Genomic DNA, 14,880 nt, shown 5'->3' with positions numbered 1-14,880 from the left:
TCCTTATTAGAAGTATCCTCCTTCTTACGCTTCTAAGGGGTAGAGTTAGAAGTCGTACTAGACTAAAAGCCTTTTTTCTTAACTGTTAACGTTAGTATTATTCCCTACAAGAGTATATATATACGTATAGTTTAGATTACAAGTGCTACTACTAGATCTATAGTTACAATTAGCGTAAGGACCCTCTATAAACGCCACGTAAGTTGTATATAGACCGTTACCCTTCTAATAATTATTATACGCTTTGTCTTTAGGCAGTTTAAATCTATATACCTACATCCAGACGCTATCAGCAGCTTGCAAGCGGTTACGGTTCTAAGTAGGCATGCACAGCTCCGTACTACAGTACTTCTTTTAGCACTTAATTATACGCTTCAGCTAAGATATATAAGTATATATAAGGCGTTATAGGAAAGTATAAGGGAACGTACATCCTCAGCATCTTCATTATAGCGCTATATAAGAGGACTAGAGACGTAATCTTTATAGACTAGACCTGTAGTTAGCTGTATGTTCCCAAGCAGGCCTATATAAGGGTGTATATACGTTTAAGGAGGTACTTAGTAAGTTCTAGAGAGTTAAGATTACGTTTGCCTCCGTTCGGGACCGTACGGGGCGTATCAACCGGGAGATCGACTTCGCTAATCTATAAGGGGACGTTAAGAGCCATGTTGACGTATATGTATCTATATTATATTATAAGCTAACGTATAGAGATGAAGGGGAGTATATATAATAATGTAAAGGTGTAAGGAAGCTGTAAGGAAAGTAGAAAAAAGAGAAACAAGGTAAATCCAGCAATAAAAAGGGTAAATTAAGAAAATAAAATAAAGTAAACGTATTACTGGAATCGCTTTAATTAAGAGCAGCTGTTAATTATAGCCAAGCTGATGAATTTATATTAAAGTAAAAAGAAATAAAAAAGGCAAGATGTATTAAAGGGGAATATGTTGTAAAACGGATGGGTACAGGTGGGTACACTTATAATCTTGTTAGTTGGCTAAAGAGAAAAGGAAGAAGAGATTCAAGGCTGGCAGCAAGGGGATAAAAAGATTTAATGTAGCCCCTGCGCTCGAGTCTAACCAATTACAGTTAGTGCCAGGCTACGCAGCGCTGTGGTTATCTACGGATATCTACGTATCTACTGTTCCTGCCCCGATTATAAGGCCGTTAACCCTACGGCAGGTGCGCCCCAATTGAAAAATGGAGTTTTGACACACTCCTTCTTGCAGGCTGCCGTACATTGGTGGCATGTGTGCCCTCATGAGCATCAAAATGTCGGTGATTTTCTGTAGGCGAGCGTCAATGCGCTCAATCTTGTCCTTGCTTCTCATTCGTATTTTGTTAACGTTGATGGTCCATCCTGTCGCCGGATAAATGCTGGAACTCATGAATGGGAACTTACTATTCTAATGATAAGAAGACTCTTTGCCCTTTGACTTTGTTCTCCAACTGGAGCCTCCGTTCACAAGTCACGTTATTTTGAATGCAATTTGCGCAAGGCGTTTCTCTACTGCACCGGACCTGGAAAGGTTGTTTTATTATCCATGAACACGCATAAGTGTTATTGGGAGTAGAATTGGGAGTATGGCTTGGTTGAAAGTGCCAGTTGTAGAAGTGGTTAAGTGGGAGTCATCGAACCTTGCGAGAAACACATAAATTACACTATAATTTTCACTTAGCTAGATCAACGGTCATGGTTGTTCTTCGAAACTCACCGAACGGTATACCGGAATCGCGTATCCAGCTTCAGTTTTCTCCACTATGGTTTTGTCCATGTCTGGTCGGTCACCGATTGCGCTGAAGCCTCTGGTCGAGGGTGATAAGGCAAGGAGCGATAGATCCCAATCAGGATTGTCACACCGGCAGGATGATCTGGTGCTAGCCCAGAAAGAGATAGAGAAAAAGAGATAGGCTGGCAACAACCCGATAAAAGGACACACGTCAGGACAGCGCGGTGCATGGGCTCACATCCATCATGTGGTAGGTATACCGGATGCCCGCCGGAGCCCGTGAGCCTCGAACGCGGTGCAAAACGCGGGTCTTATAGCAAGTTTGAACCAACCGATGGGGGCTAATATGGTTTAGGAAGGCTCAACGTTCCCCATCAAGAGCGGATGTCGCTCGGATACAGATACGGCCGGATGCAGTGTTGCTCCATGTGGTTGTGCGGCTATGCCTTGTCAGACAGAGACCTCCGCCGTATCAATGGCTTGGCCTATACCTTTTCTCACCTCCGCCAAATTCCCAACCTATCGACGAATTGTTGGATGAACTGCTAGACGAGCACGGGCATCGACTGGCCGTACTGCCATCCCAATTTCTATGTGTCATCATTTCCCGAATAGCGCAGGATACAATCGGGTTACACATTTTGTTCGAACAATACGACAAATTGTAGAGGTCCATTCTCCAAGGTAGTGCTTCGGTGCCGGAGCGCAAGGGAACGCGACCGCGTCCCGACGGACCCGACCTCCGAGATTTCTGGGGGTGAGGGCGCCGGGGACTTGGGTCTCACGGGTTAGGTGAGTTCCATGGGGGCTGCCCGGGCAGTGATACAGTGGGTGGACCCGCGAAGTGCGGAGGGAAGTAACTGGTGGTATTGCGCATTGCGCGCCCTTCCCCTACCGAATCAGACCACACATCATATTTGAGCCATGTGGCCATGGGGCCATGTGGTACGCACATATTGCTGTGCCATCTTGGCGCAGCTGGGTCATTATGTACACAACGACAACAACAGTAGAGGTTGAGATGCTTTGCCAAAATACTATCGCTTTTAACAGTCATGGTATTCATTATGCAGCAGAGCTCTTAAACCAATCCATGAGTATCTTAATTGAGTCACGCTAGACAAAGACAATGAACGATACGGCCTTGAAAATCTCAAGGTGAGCATGACTCGCGACACTGCGCGCTAGACAGTTCGCGACATCCCGTTCATAGGCTCGGTGACGAAAGCGCCTTCACCTCATTGGTATTCCTTTGAAGCGAGTGGGGGTTACGTCTGCTATGATGTGGAGTCGTCAGCAGACAAAGAAATGCCGGCAGTTGAAGAGTTGTTATGAGCGCCGGAACATTATCGCCAGTGCATGTCATGTCGAGAAGCATCTAACTCAGCTTCATACTCTTGTGTATCGGTAGAATGCCTTTTTTTGAAGGTATCGTCAACCCGTATCTAGGGGCAGGGGCTGCCATCCTCCTCGCCCTCATCCTCGCCGTTCTTCGTCCTAAACAGCCCGAGCTCCCACCCGGGACTACCCTTCCGCCTGGCCCCAGACCAAAACCCCTCATTGGGAACTTACTTTCGATCCCACCGGTGCACTCCTGGCTCACGTTCCACAAGTTAATCAAAGAGCACGGCCCCATCGTCCGTCTCTCCCTCCCAGGTCAAGAACACGTCCTTCTCGGCACCGAGACCGCCGCCAACGATCTACTCCGCCAGCGAGGCAATCTTTACAGCGACCGTCACCATGCATCGGCCTCGTCGCACCTGCTTACTGATGGGCACATGCTCCTGCTGCTCCCCTACGACGAGAGATGGCGAAATTATCGCAAATTCTTGCACCAGGTGACCATGTCGCCTGTCGCGCCGATGTATGAGACGGAGCAGAGGGTCGAGGCTATCAGGCTGCTGCGTGATTTGATCCGCAAACCAAAGGACTACGAGTCACTTTTCGAGCGCTTTAGCGTCGGGCTGGGCCTAAGAATAATCTACGGCCTGCGATTAGAGACTGGTCACGACCGCGATGCTAGGATGATTCTCGACATTGTCCACGAGTTAGAACGCGTGGGGTCCCCGGGAGCATACTTGGTCGATCTATTCCCGTCGCTCATGTATATACCAGAGTGGCTGGCCCCCTGGAAGAAGTACCTCCGAGCGAGGAGGAGGCGGGACGAGGACTTCTTTCAGGAGCTCGTTGAACGGAGCAAGTCGCCATCCTGGGCCAGAACTTGGCTGGAAACCAAGGAGCAATGGGGTTTATCGCTACGAGAGGCAGTTTGGATGCTCGGTTCTGTTTTTCAAGCAGCCGCAACCACGTCAGGATCTGCGCTCGCGTCGTTTGTACTCTGCATGGTGCGGAACGAGGGTTGGTTTGAGAGGCTTCAAAAAGAAGTGGACTCAGTCATTGGGCCGGACAGGCTGCCCACCTTCACTGACATGCCGCAACTGCCCCTGGTCAGAGCCTGTGTGAAGGAGACTTTGCGATACTATCCCATCACCGCCGGTGGGTTCCCTCATCGGCTTACAGAGGATGATACGTACAACGGGTACTTCTTTAAGAAGGGCACGGTGGTGCATGCCGTGCAGTGGGCGATTCAGCGCGATCCAGAGCTCTATCCCGATCCAGAAACTTTCAATCCCGACCGCTGGCTGGACCCGACATATCCGACCTATAAAGAGCCACTCACGGTATATCCAAACTTGCAGCAGTTTTCCGCTTTCGGCCACGGCCGCAGAATTTGCCAAGGCATCAATATCGCTGAGCGGAGCCTTAATCTAAAGATTGCGCTGTTGGCTTGGGGGTGTAATATCTCTAGATCCAAGGATGCCAATGGGAAGGAGGTGATTCCTCCAGTGTACGATTTTGTTGAAGGGTTTAACGTCCAGCCGAAGGCCTTTGATTTCGAGCTTCAGCCAAGGAGTAGCGAGCGAGCTGATTTGATAGAAAAAGCGTATGATCTGTCACTCAAGGAGGATCCACTGTTGTAACAATTTGATGCTAAAGGGAGTAGCAACTGCCACCAAGTCAGATTCAACGTCATTGAAAAGTAATACAACAGTTGAATCCAAACCGACTGAATTGTAACGTTGAGCACCAACGCATAGTATCTATTGCAGTGTTCCAGCTATCAATTTGAAAGGCTATCATGGCCAGACTTTATGAGCCCCAAAAAAAACTTAACAGGGACCAATGACATAGTCCGTCAGCTCCCAATAACGAAAGTTTCCATGAAAAACCCTAAGATACATGTTCAATCTAAACCCCGGGCACAGTTATGTAACTGCAAGCTCAGGTCAGTGAAGTCGAGTATTCGCAGTGATCGCTACAACCACATCGATCTGAAAGTGGTAGAAGCATACACAGGTCTTATATCAGAAAATCATGATGATTACCAGTTCCCGCCCCTGCTTCTATATCTGCCTGAGTCATCAGCCCCTCCATAGCTGAAGCCTTGTTGACTTTTCTTTTGGTCTCCATACACAAGCTCTGGAGAGCTTTCGACAACGGCACGAAGTCCTTCTCAACTTTTGACATCTTGAGCATCGTAGCAGCCAGATTCTCCAGCAGCTCAATGTCTTCGGAGTGAGAACGCGCGTCTGCGGCCCGAAATACACTGTTCAACAGGCAGGCGTAGGCGATGTAAGCGCGGTACATGCCGAATAGCAGGAATATTGATTCGGGATAGGAATTGTCCATTGTTAACAGGTTAACGACTCTAAGAAGAGACCGCGAAGCGTCAATAGCCAGGGGCGAGTCGGGAATGTCGGCATCGCAAGACATAGGGCGTGGCGAGTTGGAGCTCAGAACGGCCAACTTGCGTAGCATAAAGATGATGTACGTATAGCCTGTCAAGGTCACATCAGCTAGCAACCAGCAATTGGCTTTGTCGCCGCTGGCTACAAGTCGTCCCACCCAATCGATCTGCGACAGCCGTCAGCTTTGTTCAATCCGCAGCTCCCACGTTACAAGGTAGTTCTCACAATCTGGTACTCCGCAAATAGCTGTCCAATCTCGCGGCAGTATTCTTCGGTTTTGGACCTAATTATCGTCTCCTCGCAGTCTGGTTCCTCCAAGTCCTGGAAGAAGCGGACAAGGACGAACGTGAGCCTTGATCCAATCAAGAATGTTGCAGTAGGCACGGCGTTGAGATCCGGTAGCGTGCTCCCCGATAACCAGGGCAAGTTGACCTTCCACGTATTCATACTATCAGTTATGGCTGGGGGCCGGTTGAAAAGCAGTCTGAAGAAGAAGTCGATTTGGATGAGTTCCCAAAAACCCTTTCTATCAGAATCGAGCTTGGTCTCGTTCACAGCGGAAGGGTCGAGTTTTGAAGTGTATGCATCAAGATTGTGGAGGTTGAGGGCTTGTGCATATTCGCATGCATATGTATACATTCTCCAACTGAGCTCCTCGTCGAAGGTTTCAGCGGCAGTGCGGCACTGATTACAGAAAATGTTAGTAAATCGTGTGAATGGCTTAGGATGGCATAAAATTGTACCATGAAGAGGGCGGCGATAAAGTCCGTGGTGGTTCCTGTTGCCTCTCGCTGCCAAAGTGGAAGTGAGCGAAGGCAGCACAGATACAGCATTCGAGTGTATTTCAGAACTTCGAAGGAGTCTTCAGTCGTCGGACCAAGAGCACAGCCGTGGTAGAGGATGCCGTAGTACACGACGAGAATTGCTGGGTCAAGATGAACATGGGGCAGTCCAAGGAGATCAGGAATCATCTCGATTAAGGTTGGATTTATGAGACTGAGGAACATATCCGTATGCATATGTGTAAAGTAGTCTGGTGGCGTTGTCAGTCAAGGGATGATTCGAATTTCTGGAAGACCCCCCAATCCAGATAGAATCAAAGAAGACAACTGATGCCTTACTCTTAATCCACTGTTTGCACAGCTCAGAAGGAATCTTGACGTCTTGAGTTATGACAGCAGCCGAAACGCTCTGCAGCCTCAGTCTTTGCACTTGGTCGACCGCATCTTTGAGAATAGCTGTAACATCGAGTTCGGAAACAGCACTAGGGGTGGCGCATGAAGTCCAAGGAGAATCGACGACATGCCCACCGGCAGTACTTGATGGAGCAGGAGAAGAGGCGTTGGAGCCTGATGCATGCTGTGGCAGGATGGAGGCTCCGGTAGTAGAGGTAGGTGTTCTTTGCTGAGCTACCGGATTCTGGCCTGCTTTCGGAAGTGCCGTGTAGTGTTCTTCGACGCGCTGCAATCTTTCTAGGATGGTCAACAGCGCACCATCCGTTGTCCTGGGGCCGCCAAGACTGGGATGTTAGCCAACGATTTTTGCGTCTCATATCCAAGATGGAGGGCGAAGCTTACGATAAACGGTCCGTCAAAGACCGAATCACTTTTCGCTTAGCCCTTTGAGGGTAGATACACTCGGTGCCGTGTGTTTTGCATCTATCGCATGTTGGCATCACACGGCTGCAGCGGACCTAATGACGTAAAAAGAAAAACGGTCAGTCATGGCACTGAACGTAGTTGAAGAATAGCCAATGTTGACTCACCTTTCTGTGCTTGCATCTTTTGCACTATTCAAAACAGATTCAACGGCCAAGTCAGTCATGGGCCAAGGAGCGGGATGAGCCACCTTCGGACCCAGAATCGCGACAGGACGGACGATGGAGTGATGTGAAGGTCCGTCACTTACCGATAGCGGATTCAGCTGTGTTGGTTCGTCTGGCATGGCTAACTAAGCTGGCAGGAGTCTCGGAGAGCGGAGAATTGGTCGAGGGGCAGTAAATGCAGTCAAGAAAGACGGCGTTGGGGGACAAATAGCCCATGTAAAGGCCCGCAATGAGCCTACCTGAGCCCCTTGACGCATCGACGATTGCAATGCCGGCGACCACAACAGTGTTAGCTCTAAAGTTAGAGGTTCCGCTTTACGACTTGGCAAAACCTTGTCTGACGCAAGTCCATGCACACCCGCTTAGCGGAGGCCGCGGACATACTGACACGGAACCCGAGACAACTGGACCGCAGCGGAAAAGATAGAATGGCGATGAAAAGCGCCGGTGAGCAAAGTAGCTAGCGTCTGATGATGCTGGCATCAGCTGGCGACTAAGGAGACAAACTTGTTGGCAAACTCATAAATAAGGCCCTGATCCTGCTTGCTTTCCATCGCCGATTGCCAGTCACCAGCAGCACGTCACCAAACGCCATGGATCTAACAGCCTCTTGATTAGGTAAGCATGATAGTGAAATTCAAGGCGGTCCAGGATATCATTGCAGAGAAAGACAGCTGGCAATTGCCAGAAACTACACCCCCGAATGCGGTCTGTCTCAACCACTGATTTAAAAAGAAGCGTTGCATAAATCTGGCTTGAAAGAGAGCAGATTCAGCAGCGAGACTACAGCTACAAGTGGTTCGAAGGCGCAGAAAAGGGGTTTCCGCTGTTTTGATGAACATATTACATCGTAGGCACTTGGCGAAAGAACGCAAGTCGATCAGGGCCTAAAAGTACCGGGAAAAGTTGCCAGGAAGTTCCGCTATCCTGTTGCTAAATCATAATCAAACATACCAATCCTAACCAGAAGGCTATTTCCCATAATCTAACCTTGATCCTATCAACACAGACCTTAACCATAAAACCTAACCCTCAAACACAGTCTTGGTTCTAACAAAATCTGTCTACCACTTTTGTGGAATTACTTACATCAACTTAATCAAGAGAATTAAATATAATAATATATTTACGAGTTAAACTTTTACAATTCTGAATCATCACTTTGATTTACATGGGATGTACGTCAGGAAAGCTGGGATTGGGTGACACTCTATCCCAACCTTAATAATGGTGCAAGCAAAATGGGCTAAAATCAACTTCTTCTCCCTAGGTCTTGGCAAAGTCCGAGGCGCAGGCAAAACCGGCCTCATAGGGCTGAGGACACCCTTAATCGCGGACATTCGGACTGGAAACACCGAATGTCCGCCAGTCCGCCACCACGACAATCGACAACAATGGCGATGCTGCAAACTTCGCAAATTGGAGGGATCGGACTTTTGGACTGAAAAGGTTGACATTTATAAAACATCATCTCAAACATGGGATAGCACTTTTCCTCATTCTTTCCGCCGCAGTCAACTCATCTTCTCCTTTTTAAATTTGGATGCAGTTCGCCTGTCAGAGCTCACTTACACGCCGCATATCGTCCCAAAATCAGAAACTACAAGCTTCGGCCTGCCTCCCCTTCTGTGATATCTGGATCCGTCTGGTCTGAGCGACCTTCAAAGCGACAATGCGATCCAGCAGCGATACAGAAACGGGAAGCTGCGTTCTGCCTTCAACCCCGAACGAGAAGAAGGCTCAGCCGTCGAAGTCTGAATCTATTTCCGGCGGGGAAGTTGCCGAGAAGGAATGGGCGAAGCATGAGAGCGCCGCCGAGCAGGAGGCTCGGGTCAACAACGACGTCCTGCAACTCGCTCGCCGGTACACCACGCAATCGCTTGCCGCCCCAGGTTCTCTCTTCCCGGTACCTGCAGAAGGCCCTCTGAACCCGTCAAGCCCCTCGTTCAACGCCAGGAAGTGGGCGCGAGAATTTTACAAAATCCGCACCGACACCTCTGAAGGGAACCCGCCCAAGACGACTGGGATCGCCTTCAAGAACCTCAACGTTTTCGGATACGGCACATCCACCGATTACCAGAAGAGCGTGGGCAACGTCTTCCTCGAAGCCGCAACCGTCACGAGGAAGCTTCTGGGTGCCAAGGAGCAGCGCATTGACATTCTTCATGACCTCGAGGGTGTCGTTCATAGTGGCGAGATGCTTGCCGTGCTGGGCCCGCCGGGATCCGGATGTTCAACCCTTCTCAAGACCATTGCCGGTGACACGCACGGGTTCTACATCAGCGACGACGCCACGATCAACTATCAAGGCATTCACCCCGATAAAATGCGCACGGCATTCAGGGGCGAGGCCATTTACACGGCAGAGGTCGACGAACATTTCCCCCACTTGACCGTGGGAGACACATTGTACTTTGCAGCCCGAGCCCGGTGCCCGAAGAATATCCCCGAGAGTGTGTCGAGACAGGAGTACGCCGAGCATCTCCGTGATGTCACCATGGCCATGTTCGGTATCTCGCACACCAAGAACACCCGCGTGGGCGATGATTTTGTGCGCGGTGTCAGCGGTGGCGAGAGGAAGAGAGTCACTATTGCGGAGGCAGCGCTCAGTTACTCGCCACTGCAGTGCTGGGACAACAGTACCAGAGGCCTCGACAGCGCAAATGCTCTCGAGTTCTGCCGGACCCTGCGGACGCAAGCCGATGTCATGGGCTGCACGTCTTGTGTTGCCATCTACCAAGCATCCCAGGATGCGTACGACGTAAGTTTTCTATCTGGTCAGCATAATTCCTGACATGTTTTTGGCTGACAAGTTTCCAGGTTTTTGATAAAGTTGTCGTGTTGTACGAAGGCCGCCAAATCTTCTTCGGAAAGACGACCGAGGCGAAGGCCTATTTTGAGGGCCTCGGCTTCGTTTGTCCCGAGCAGCAAACAACGGCCGACTTCTTGACTTCAATGACCAGTCACCAAGAACGCGTTATCCGGCCCGGATGGGAGGGCAAAACGCCACGCAGCCCGGACGAGTTTGCCCGGGCGTGGAAGGCAAGCCAGCACCGCGCGAGACTCATGGACGACATCGAAGACTACCTGCGTCGCCATCCTTTTGACGGAGAGCACTACCAGAACTTTCTCAACTCCCGCAGAATCGACCAGTCCAAATCCCAACGCCAGAGGTCGCCTTTCACGCTCTCGTTCATGGAGCAGATGCGCCTGACCCTGTGGCGCAGCTGGGTCATGCTCAAGGGCGACCCGAGCATAACGCTGACCATGCTCGTCACCAACATCTTCGAGAGCTTGATCATCAGCAGTCTCTTCTACAACCTCCCCTCGGACACGTCCAGCTTCTTCCGCCGCGCCATTCTGCTCTTTTTCACGGTCATCATCAACGCCTTTGGAAGCATCCTCGAGATCATGACGCTGTACGCGAAGCGCAAGATTGTCGAAAAGCACGCCCGGTACGCCCTGTACCACCCCAGTGCTGAGGCTTTGTCAGCCATGATCGTGGACATGCCCTACAAGATCGTCAATGCTATCCTGATGAACACGACGCTTTATTTCATGGGCAACCTCCGACGCGAGCCCGGAGCCTTCTTCTTCTTCCTGCTCATCTCGTTCTCGATGACGATGACCATGTCGATGATGTTCCGCCTGATCGGCTCGGTCACCAAGTCCGTTGCCCAGGCGCTAGCTCCTGCATCGATCATTCTCCTCCTCATCGCGCTGTACACCGGTTTTGCCATTCCGACGCAGTACATGCAGAACTGGCTCGGCTGGATCAGGTGGCTCAACCCCGTCTACTACGGCCTCGAGAGCGTCATGGTCAACGAGTTCGTCGGGCGCGACTTCAGCTGCTCCGCATTCGTCCCCATGGGTCCTGGCTATGCCTCGGCCGCCCCCAATGAGAGGGTCTGCTCGACTGCGGGTTCCGTCCCCGGCCAGGACTTTGTCAGCGGCACAACCTATCTCACCACTTCGTACGGCTTCCAAAACTCTCACCGGTGGAGGAACTTTGGCGTCCTGATTGCGTACATGATCCTCTTCATGGGGCTGCATTTGTGGGCCACCGAGTACATTGCGTCCGAGCGATCAAAGGGCGAGGTTCTGGTGTTTAGCCGCAAGGCCATGAGCAAGCGCCGCAAGCAAGGCGTTACCGACGTCGAGACGTCTTCCTTCACCAAACAGCAGCAGAACAGCACAGACGACTCCGAGGGAGTATCCGGCATGGAGAAGCAGACGTCGGTGTTCCATTGGAAGGATGTCTGCTATGACATCAAGATCAAGGGCGAGCCTCGACGGATCCTGGACCACGTGGACGGCTGGGTCAAGCCCGGCACTCTGACTGCATTAATGGTAAAAACCAGCACCGTGGATGATTAACCCCTTTTGAGAATAATCTCGCTAACACCCAAGGCAGGGCGTCTCTGGAGCCGGCAAGACTACATTGTTAGATGTTCTCGCCACAAGAGTGACAATGGGCGTCATCTCCGGCGACATGCTTGTGAACGGACAGCCTCGGGACGACTCCTTCCAGCGGAAAACCGGATACGTCCAACAGCAAGACCTCCACCTCCACACTTCAACGGTCCGCGAGGCACTCAACTTCAGCGCCCTACTCAGGCAGCCCGGCCATTACTCGAGGGAGCAGAAGCTCGATTACGTCGACACCGTGATTGGCCTTTTGGGCATGGAGGAGTACTCGGATGCCGTCATCGGCGTCCCGGGCGAAGGCCTCAACGTCGAGCAGAGGAAGAGGCTCACCATCGGCGTCGAACTCGCGGCGCGCCCCCAGCTCCTGCTGTTCCTCGACGAGCCCACTTCCGGGCTCGACAGCCAGACATCGTGGTCCATCTGCAACCTCATGGAGAAACTGACAAAGAGCGGCCAGGCGATCCTCTGCACCATTCACCAGCCCTCGGCCATGTTGTTCCAGCGGTTTGACCGGCTTCTTCTTCTCGCCCGCGGCGGCCGCACCGTCTACTTTGGCGAGATTGGCAAGAACTCGCAGACCTTGATGGACTACTTTGTCCGCAACGGCGGCCCCGAATGCCCGCCGGGGGCCAACCCTGCGGAGCACATGTTGGAAGTCATTGGTGCCGCGCCGGGCGCCCATACCGACATCGACTGGCCCGCCGTCTGGCGCCAGACACCCGAGTACCAGGCGGTGCAGGACGAGCTGCGTCTGCTGTGCACCGGTCGCGCTGGCCAGCCTCTATCAACCACCACCACTCAGGCCTCGGCCAGCTACGAGGAGTTCGCGGCCGGTTTTTCAACCCAGTTAGTGGAGGTCACGAAGCGCGTTTTCCAGCAATACTGGCGAAGCCCCTCGTACATCTACTCCAAGGGAGTGCTGTCCTTTGGTGCTGTAAGTCCTCCCGCGGAGGCCTTGTAATTGAGCTGCAAATTAACCTAGACAGGCGCTCTTCATCGGACTATCTTTTCTGAACGCCAAGAACACGCAGCAAGGCCTGCAGAACCAGATGTTTGGCGTTTTCATCTTCCTCACTGTGTTCAGCCAGGTCGTGGAGCAGATCATGCCCGTCTTCGTGTCCCAGCGCACCATGTACGAGGCCCGCGAGCGGCCCTCAAAGGCGTACTCGTGGAAGGCGTTCATGTTTGCCAACATTGTCGTGGAGATGGCGTGGAACTCTGTGAGTAGTTGTCGTCGAGATGTTAGCCGTGGCGGCCCCGGCTAACCTTACCAGCTCGCCTCCGTCCTCTGCTTCGTCTGCTGGTACTTTCCCATCGGCCTGTACCGGAACGCCTACCCCACCGACGCCGTTGACTCCCGCGGGATCGCCATGTTCCTTCAGGTGTGGGTGTTCTTCATCTTCACCGGCTCCTTTGCCAACATGATGATTGCCGGCCTGCCCAACGCCGAGGTTGCCGGCGGCATCGTCAACCTCTTTGCCATCATGATGTTTGTGTTCTGCGGGTAAGTGCTGTTTGCTTCTAACCACGCCGCCTCAGACGTGACTAACACCGCGCGCGCGCAGAATCCTCGCCGGGCCGAACGACCTGCCGGGCTTCTGGATCTTCATGTACCGCGTCAACCCGTTCACGTACGTCGTGGAGGGCTTCCTGGGCACGTCGCTGGCCAACGCCGCGGTGCGCTGCGCGCCCAACGAGTTCGTGTCCTTCGCCGCCCCGAGCGGCCGGACCTGCGGCGAGTACATGGCCGACTACGTCGCCGCCGCGGGCGGCTACCTGGCGGACCTCGAGGCCGGCGGCGGCACCGACTGCCGGTACTGCGCCATGTCCGACACGAACGCGTTCCTGAAGCGGATCAACGTCGACTTTGACAACCGGTGGAGGAACTTTGGCCTGCTGTGGGCGTACTGCATCTTCAACATCGCCATGGCCGCCGTGATCTACTGGCTGGTGCGGATGCCCAAGACCAAGAAAGTCAAGAAGGACTAGCCGATGCCAAGTGCATCGAGGGGTTGGATTTCGGGAGGGGTGGGGGGAGATATAGACTTGCATCAACATCATTTCACACTCGGGTCGGTGTACGGATACTCAACATATAAAAACTGCCAACAACACTTTCCTTGACTTTTTTCTCGGTATTTAATAAATATAGATTTTCTTCTTTTGGTACAAACCTGGTGTCAACGGAACTTGGACGCGTGCGTGTAATTCCATCATTCGCAGCATGGGTGACGACGAGGGACCGCCTGTGAGCGAGCATCATGACATGGAGACGCAGAGTACTGTTAGTGAAAACCCCTGGCGGTCTTGCGAGAGAGACGGATGACCGAGAGACTCTTCATGAACACCTACTATGGAGGCGCCGTCAAATATGACTTCCTCATGCTTGCGCGACATCCCGAGGGCGTACGTGAAGTCCCGAGAGCAGGTAGAAAGTTGCAGGCCACGACCTGCCGACAGAACCGCCCCCGGAGATACGGCCTGGCTTCGATGGTGCATCAACAAACTCAAGGCTCTTCTGGGGTCACCGCCCACGGCCGTCGATCCCATTCCGACTCGTACCTGGCACCCCGGCTACGTCCGCCCCGTTCCAGCGCACGCACGACGGGCGACGCACGATGTCACCCTGCCAGTCGGGGGCGGGCCCGACGGGCGATCGCCCATGCCCGGTCAAGGCGGAGTGCGAAATGTGCTAACGGACGTCTTCAGCATGCACCGAAGGGAGGATGTGTTTGAGCCCGAGCCCGAGTTTCGGCCGCAGCGGTGGGACGGGCTGCGACCCGCGTGGGCGCATCGAGTCTCCCTTTCAAATGACGGAGCGCGAAAACGGGTCGCGACAGAGGCCACGCTCTCCGGGTGGTATTTGCCTGGCGTGGGAATCCAGAGCAATTCTTGGTCTCGTTGACCGAGGCGCCGTGTGCCCGCTGTCATACTGGTGCAGAGCAGTAGTTTCTTGGGCATTGGGGCTCGCGACGACTGGCCCGTACACGGAGAACAGGTAGACCGTCGCACTCGCATCCGAACACGGGCGGGGGTCCAGACGGGATTTAAAGCATGCAGGATGACGTCCCATGTGCGATCCAAAGAACAATAAAGCGCATGGAAAACACGGGCGACAATACAATGTTGGCGGGCGCGCACGATG

General features: G+C 52.5%; 3 protein-coding genes across 3 annotated transcripts; 2 read left to right on the top strand and 1 right to left on the bottom strand.

Annotated features, from left to right (window-relative positions):
* Nucleotides 1-3,145: 3,145 nt before the first annotated feature.
* EsH8_IV_000313 (cytochrome P450) lies at nt 3,146-4,714 on the top strand (the record flags this gene model as incomplete). The annotated part of the gene is made up of 1 exon (XM_083265203.1): nt 3,146-4,714. The coding sequence occupies one exon, from the start codon at nt 3,146-3,148 to the stop codon at nt 4,712-4,714; it is 1,569 nt and encodes a 522-aa protein (XP_083124098.1).
* A 379-nt stretch (nt 4,715-5,093) lies between these two features.
* EsH8_IV_000312 (uncharacterized protein) lies at nt 5,094-6,453 on the bottom strand (the record flags this gene model as incomplete). The annotated part of the gene is made up of 3 exons (XM_083265202.1): nt 5,094-5,648; nt 5,708-6,166; nt 6,226-6,453. 3 exons carry the CDS (start codon nt 6,451-6,453, stop codon nt 5,094-5,096), a joined length of 1,242 nt encoding a protein of 413 aa, XP_083124097.1.
* A 2,526-nt stretch (nt 6,454-8,979) lies between these two features.
* EsH8_IV_000311 (uncharacterized protein) lies at nt 8,980-13,724 on the top strand (the record flags this gene model as incomplete). Its single annotated transcript, XM_083265201.1, has 6 exons — nt 8,980-10,068; nt 10,128-11,657; nt 11,722-12,669; nt 12,722-12,955; nt 13,010-13,239; nt 13,301-13,724. The coding sequence occupies 6 exons, from the start codon at nt 8,980-8,982 to the stop codon at nt 13,722-13,724; spliced, it is 4,455 nt and encodes a 1,484-aa protein (XP_083124096.1).
* Between the last annotated feature and the right edge of the window lie 1,156 nt (nt 13,725-14,880).

Source organism: Colletotrichum jinshuiense, chromosome 4, assembly GCF_051148585.1.
Source record: "Colletotrichum jinshuiense chromosome 4, complete sequence".
Taxonomy (NCBI): domain Eukaryota; kingdom Fungi; phylum Ascomycota; class Sordariomycetes; order Glomerellales; family Glomerellaceae; genus Colletotrichum; species Colletotrichum jinshuiense.
Note: the sequence above shows the minus strand (reverse complement) of the source record. Positions and strands in the feature narration are given on the sequence as shown.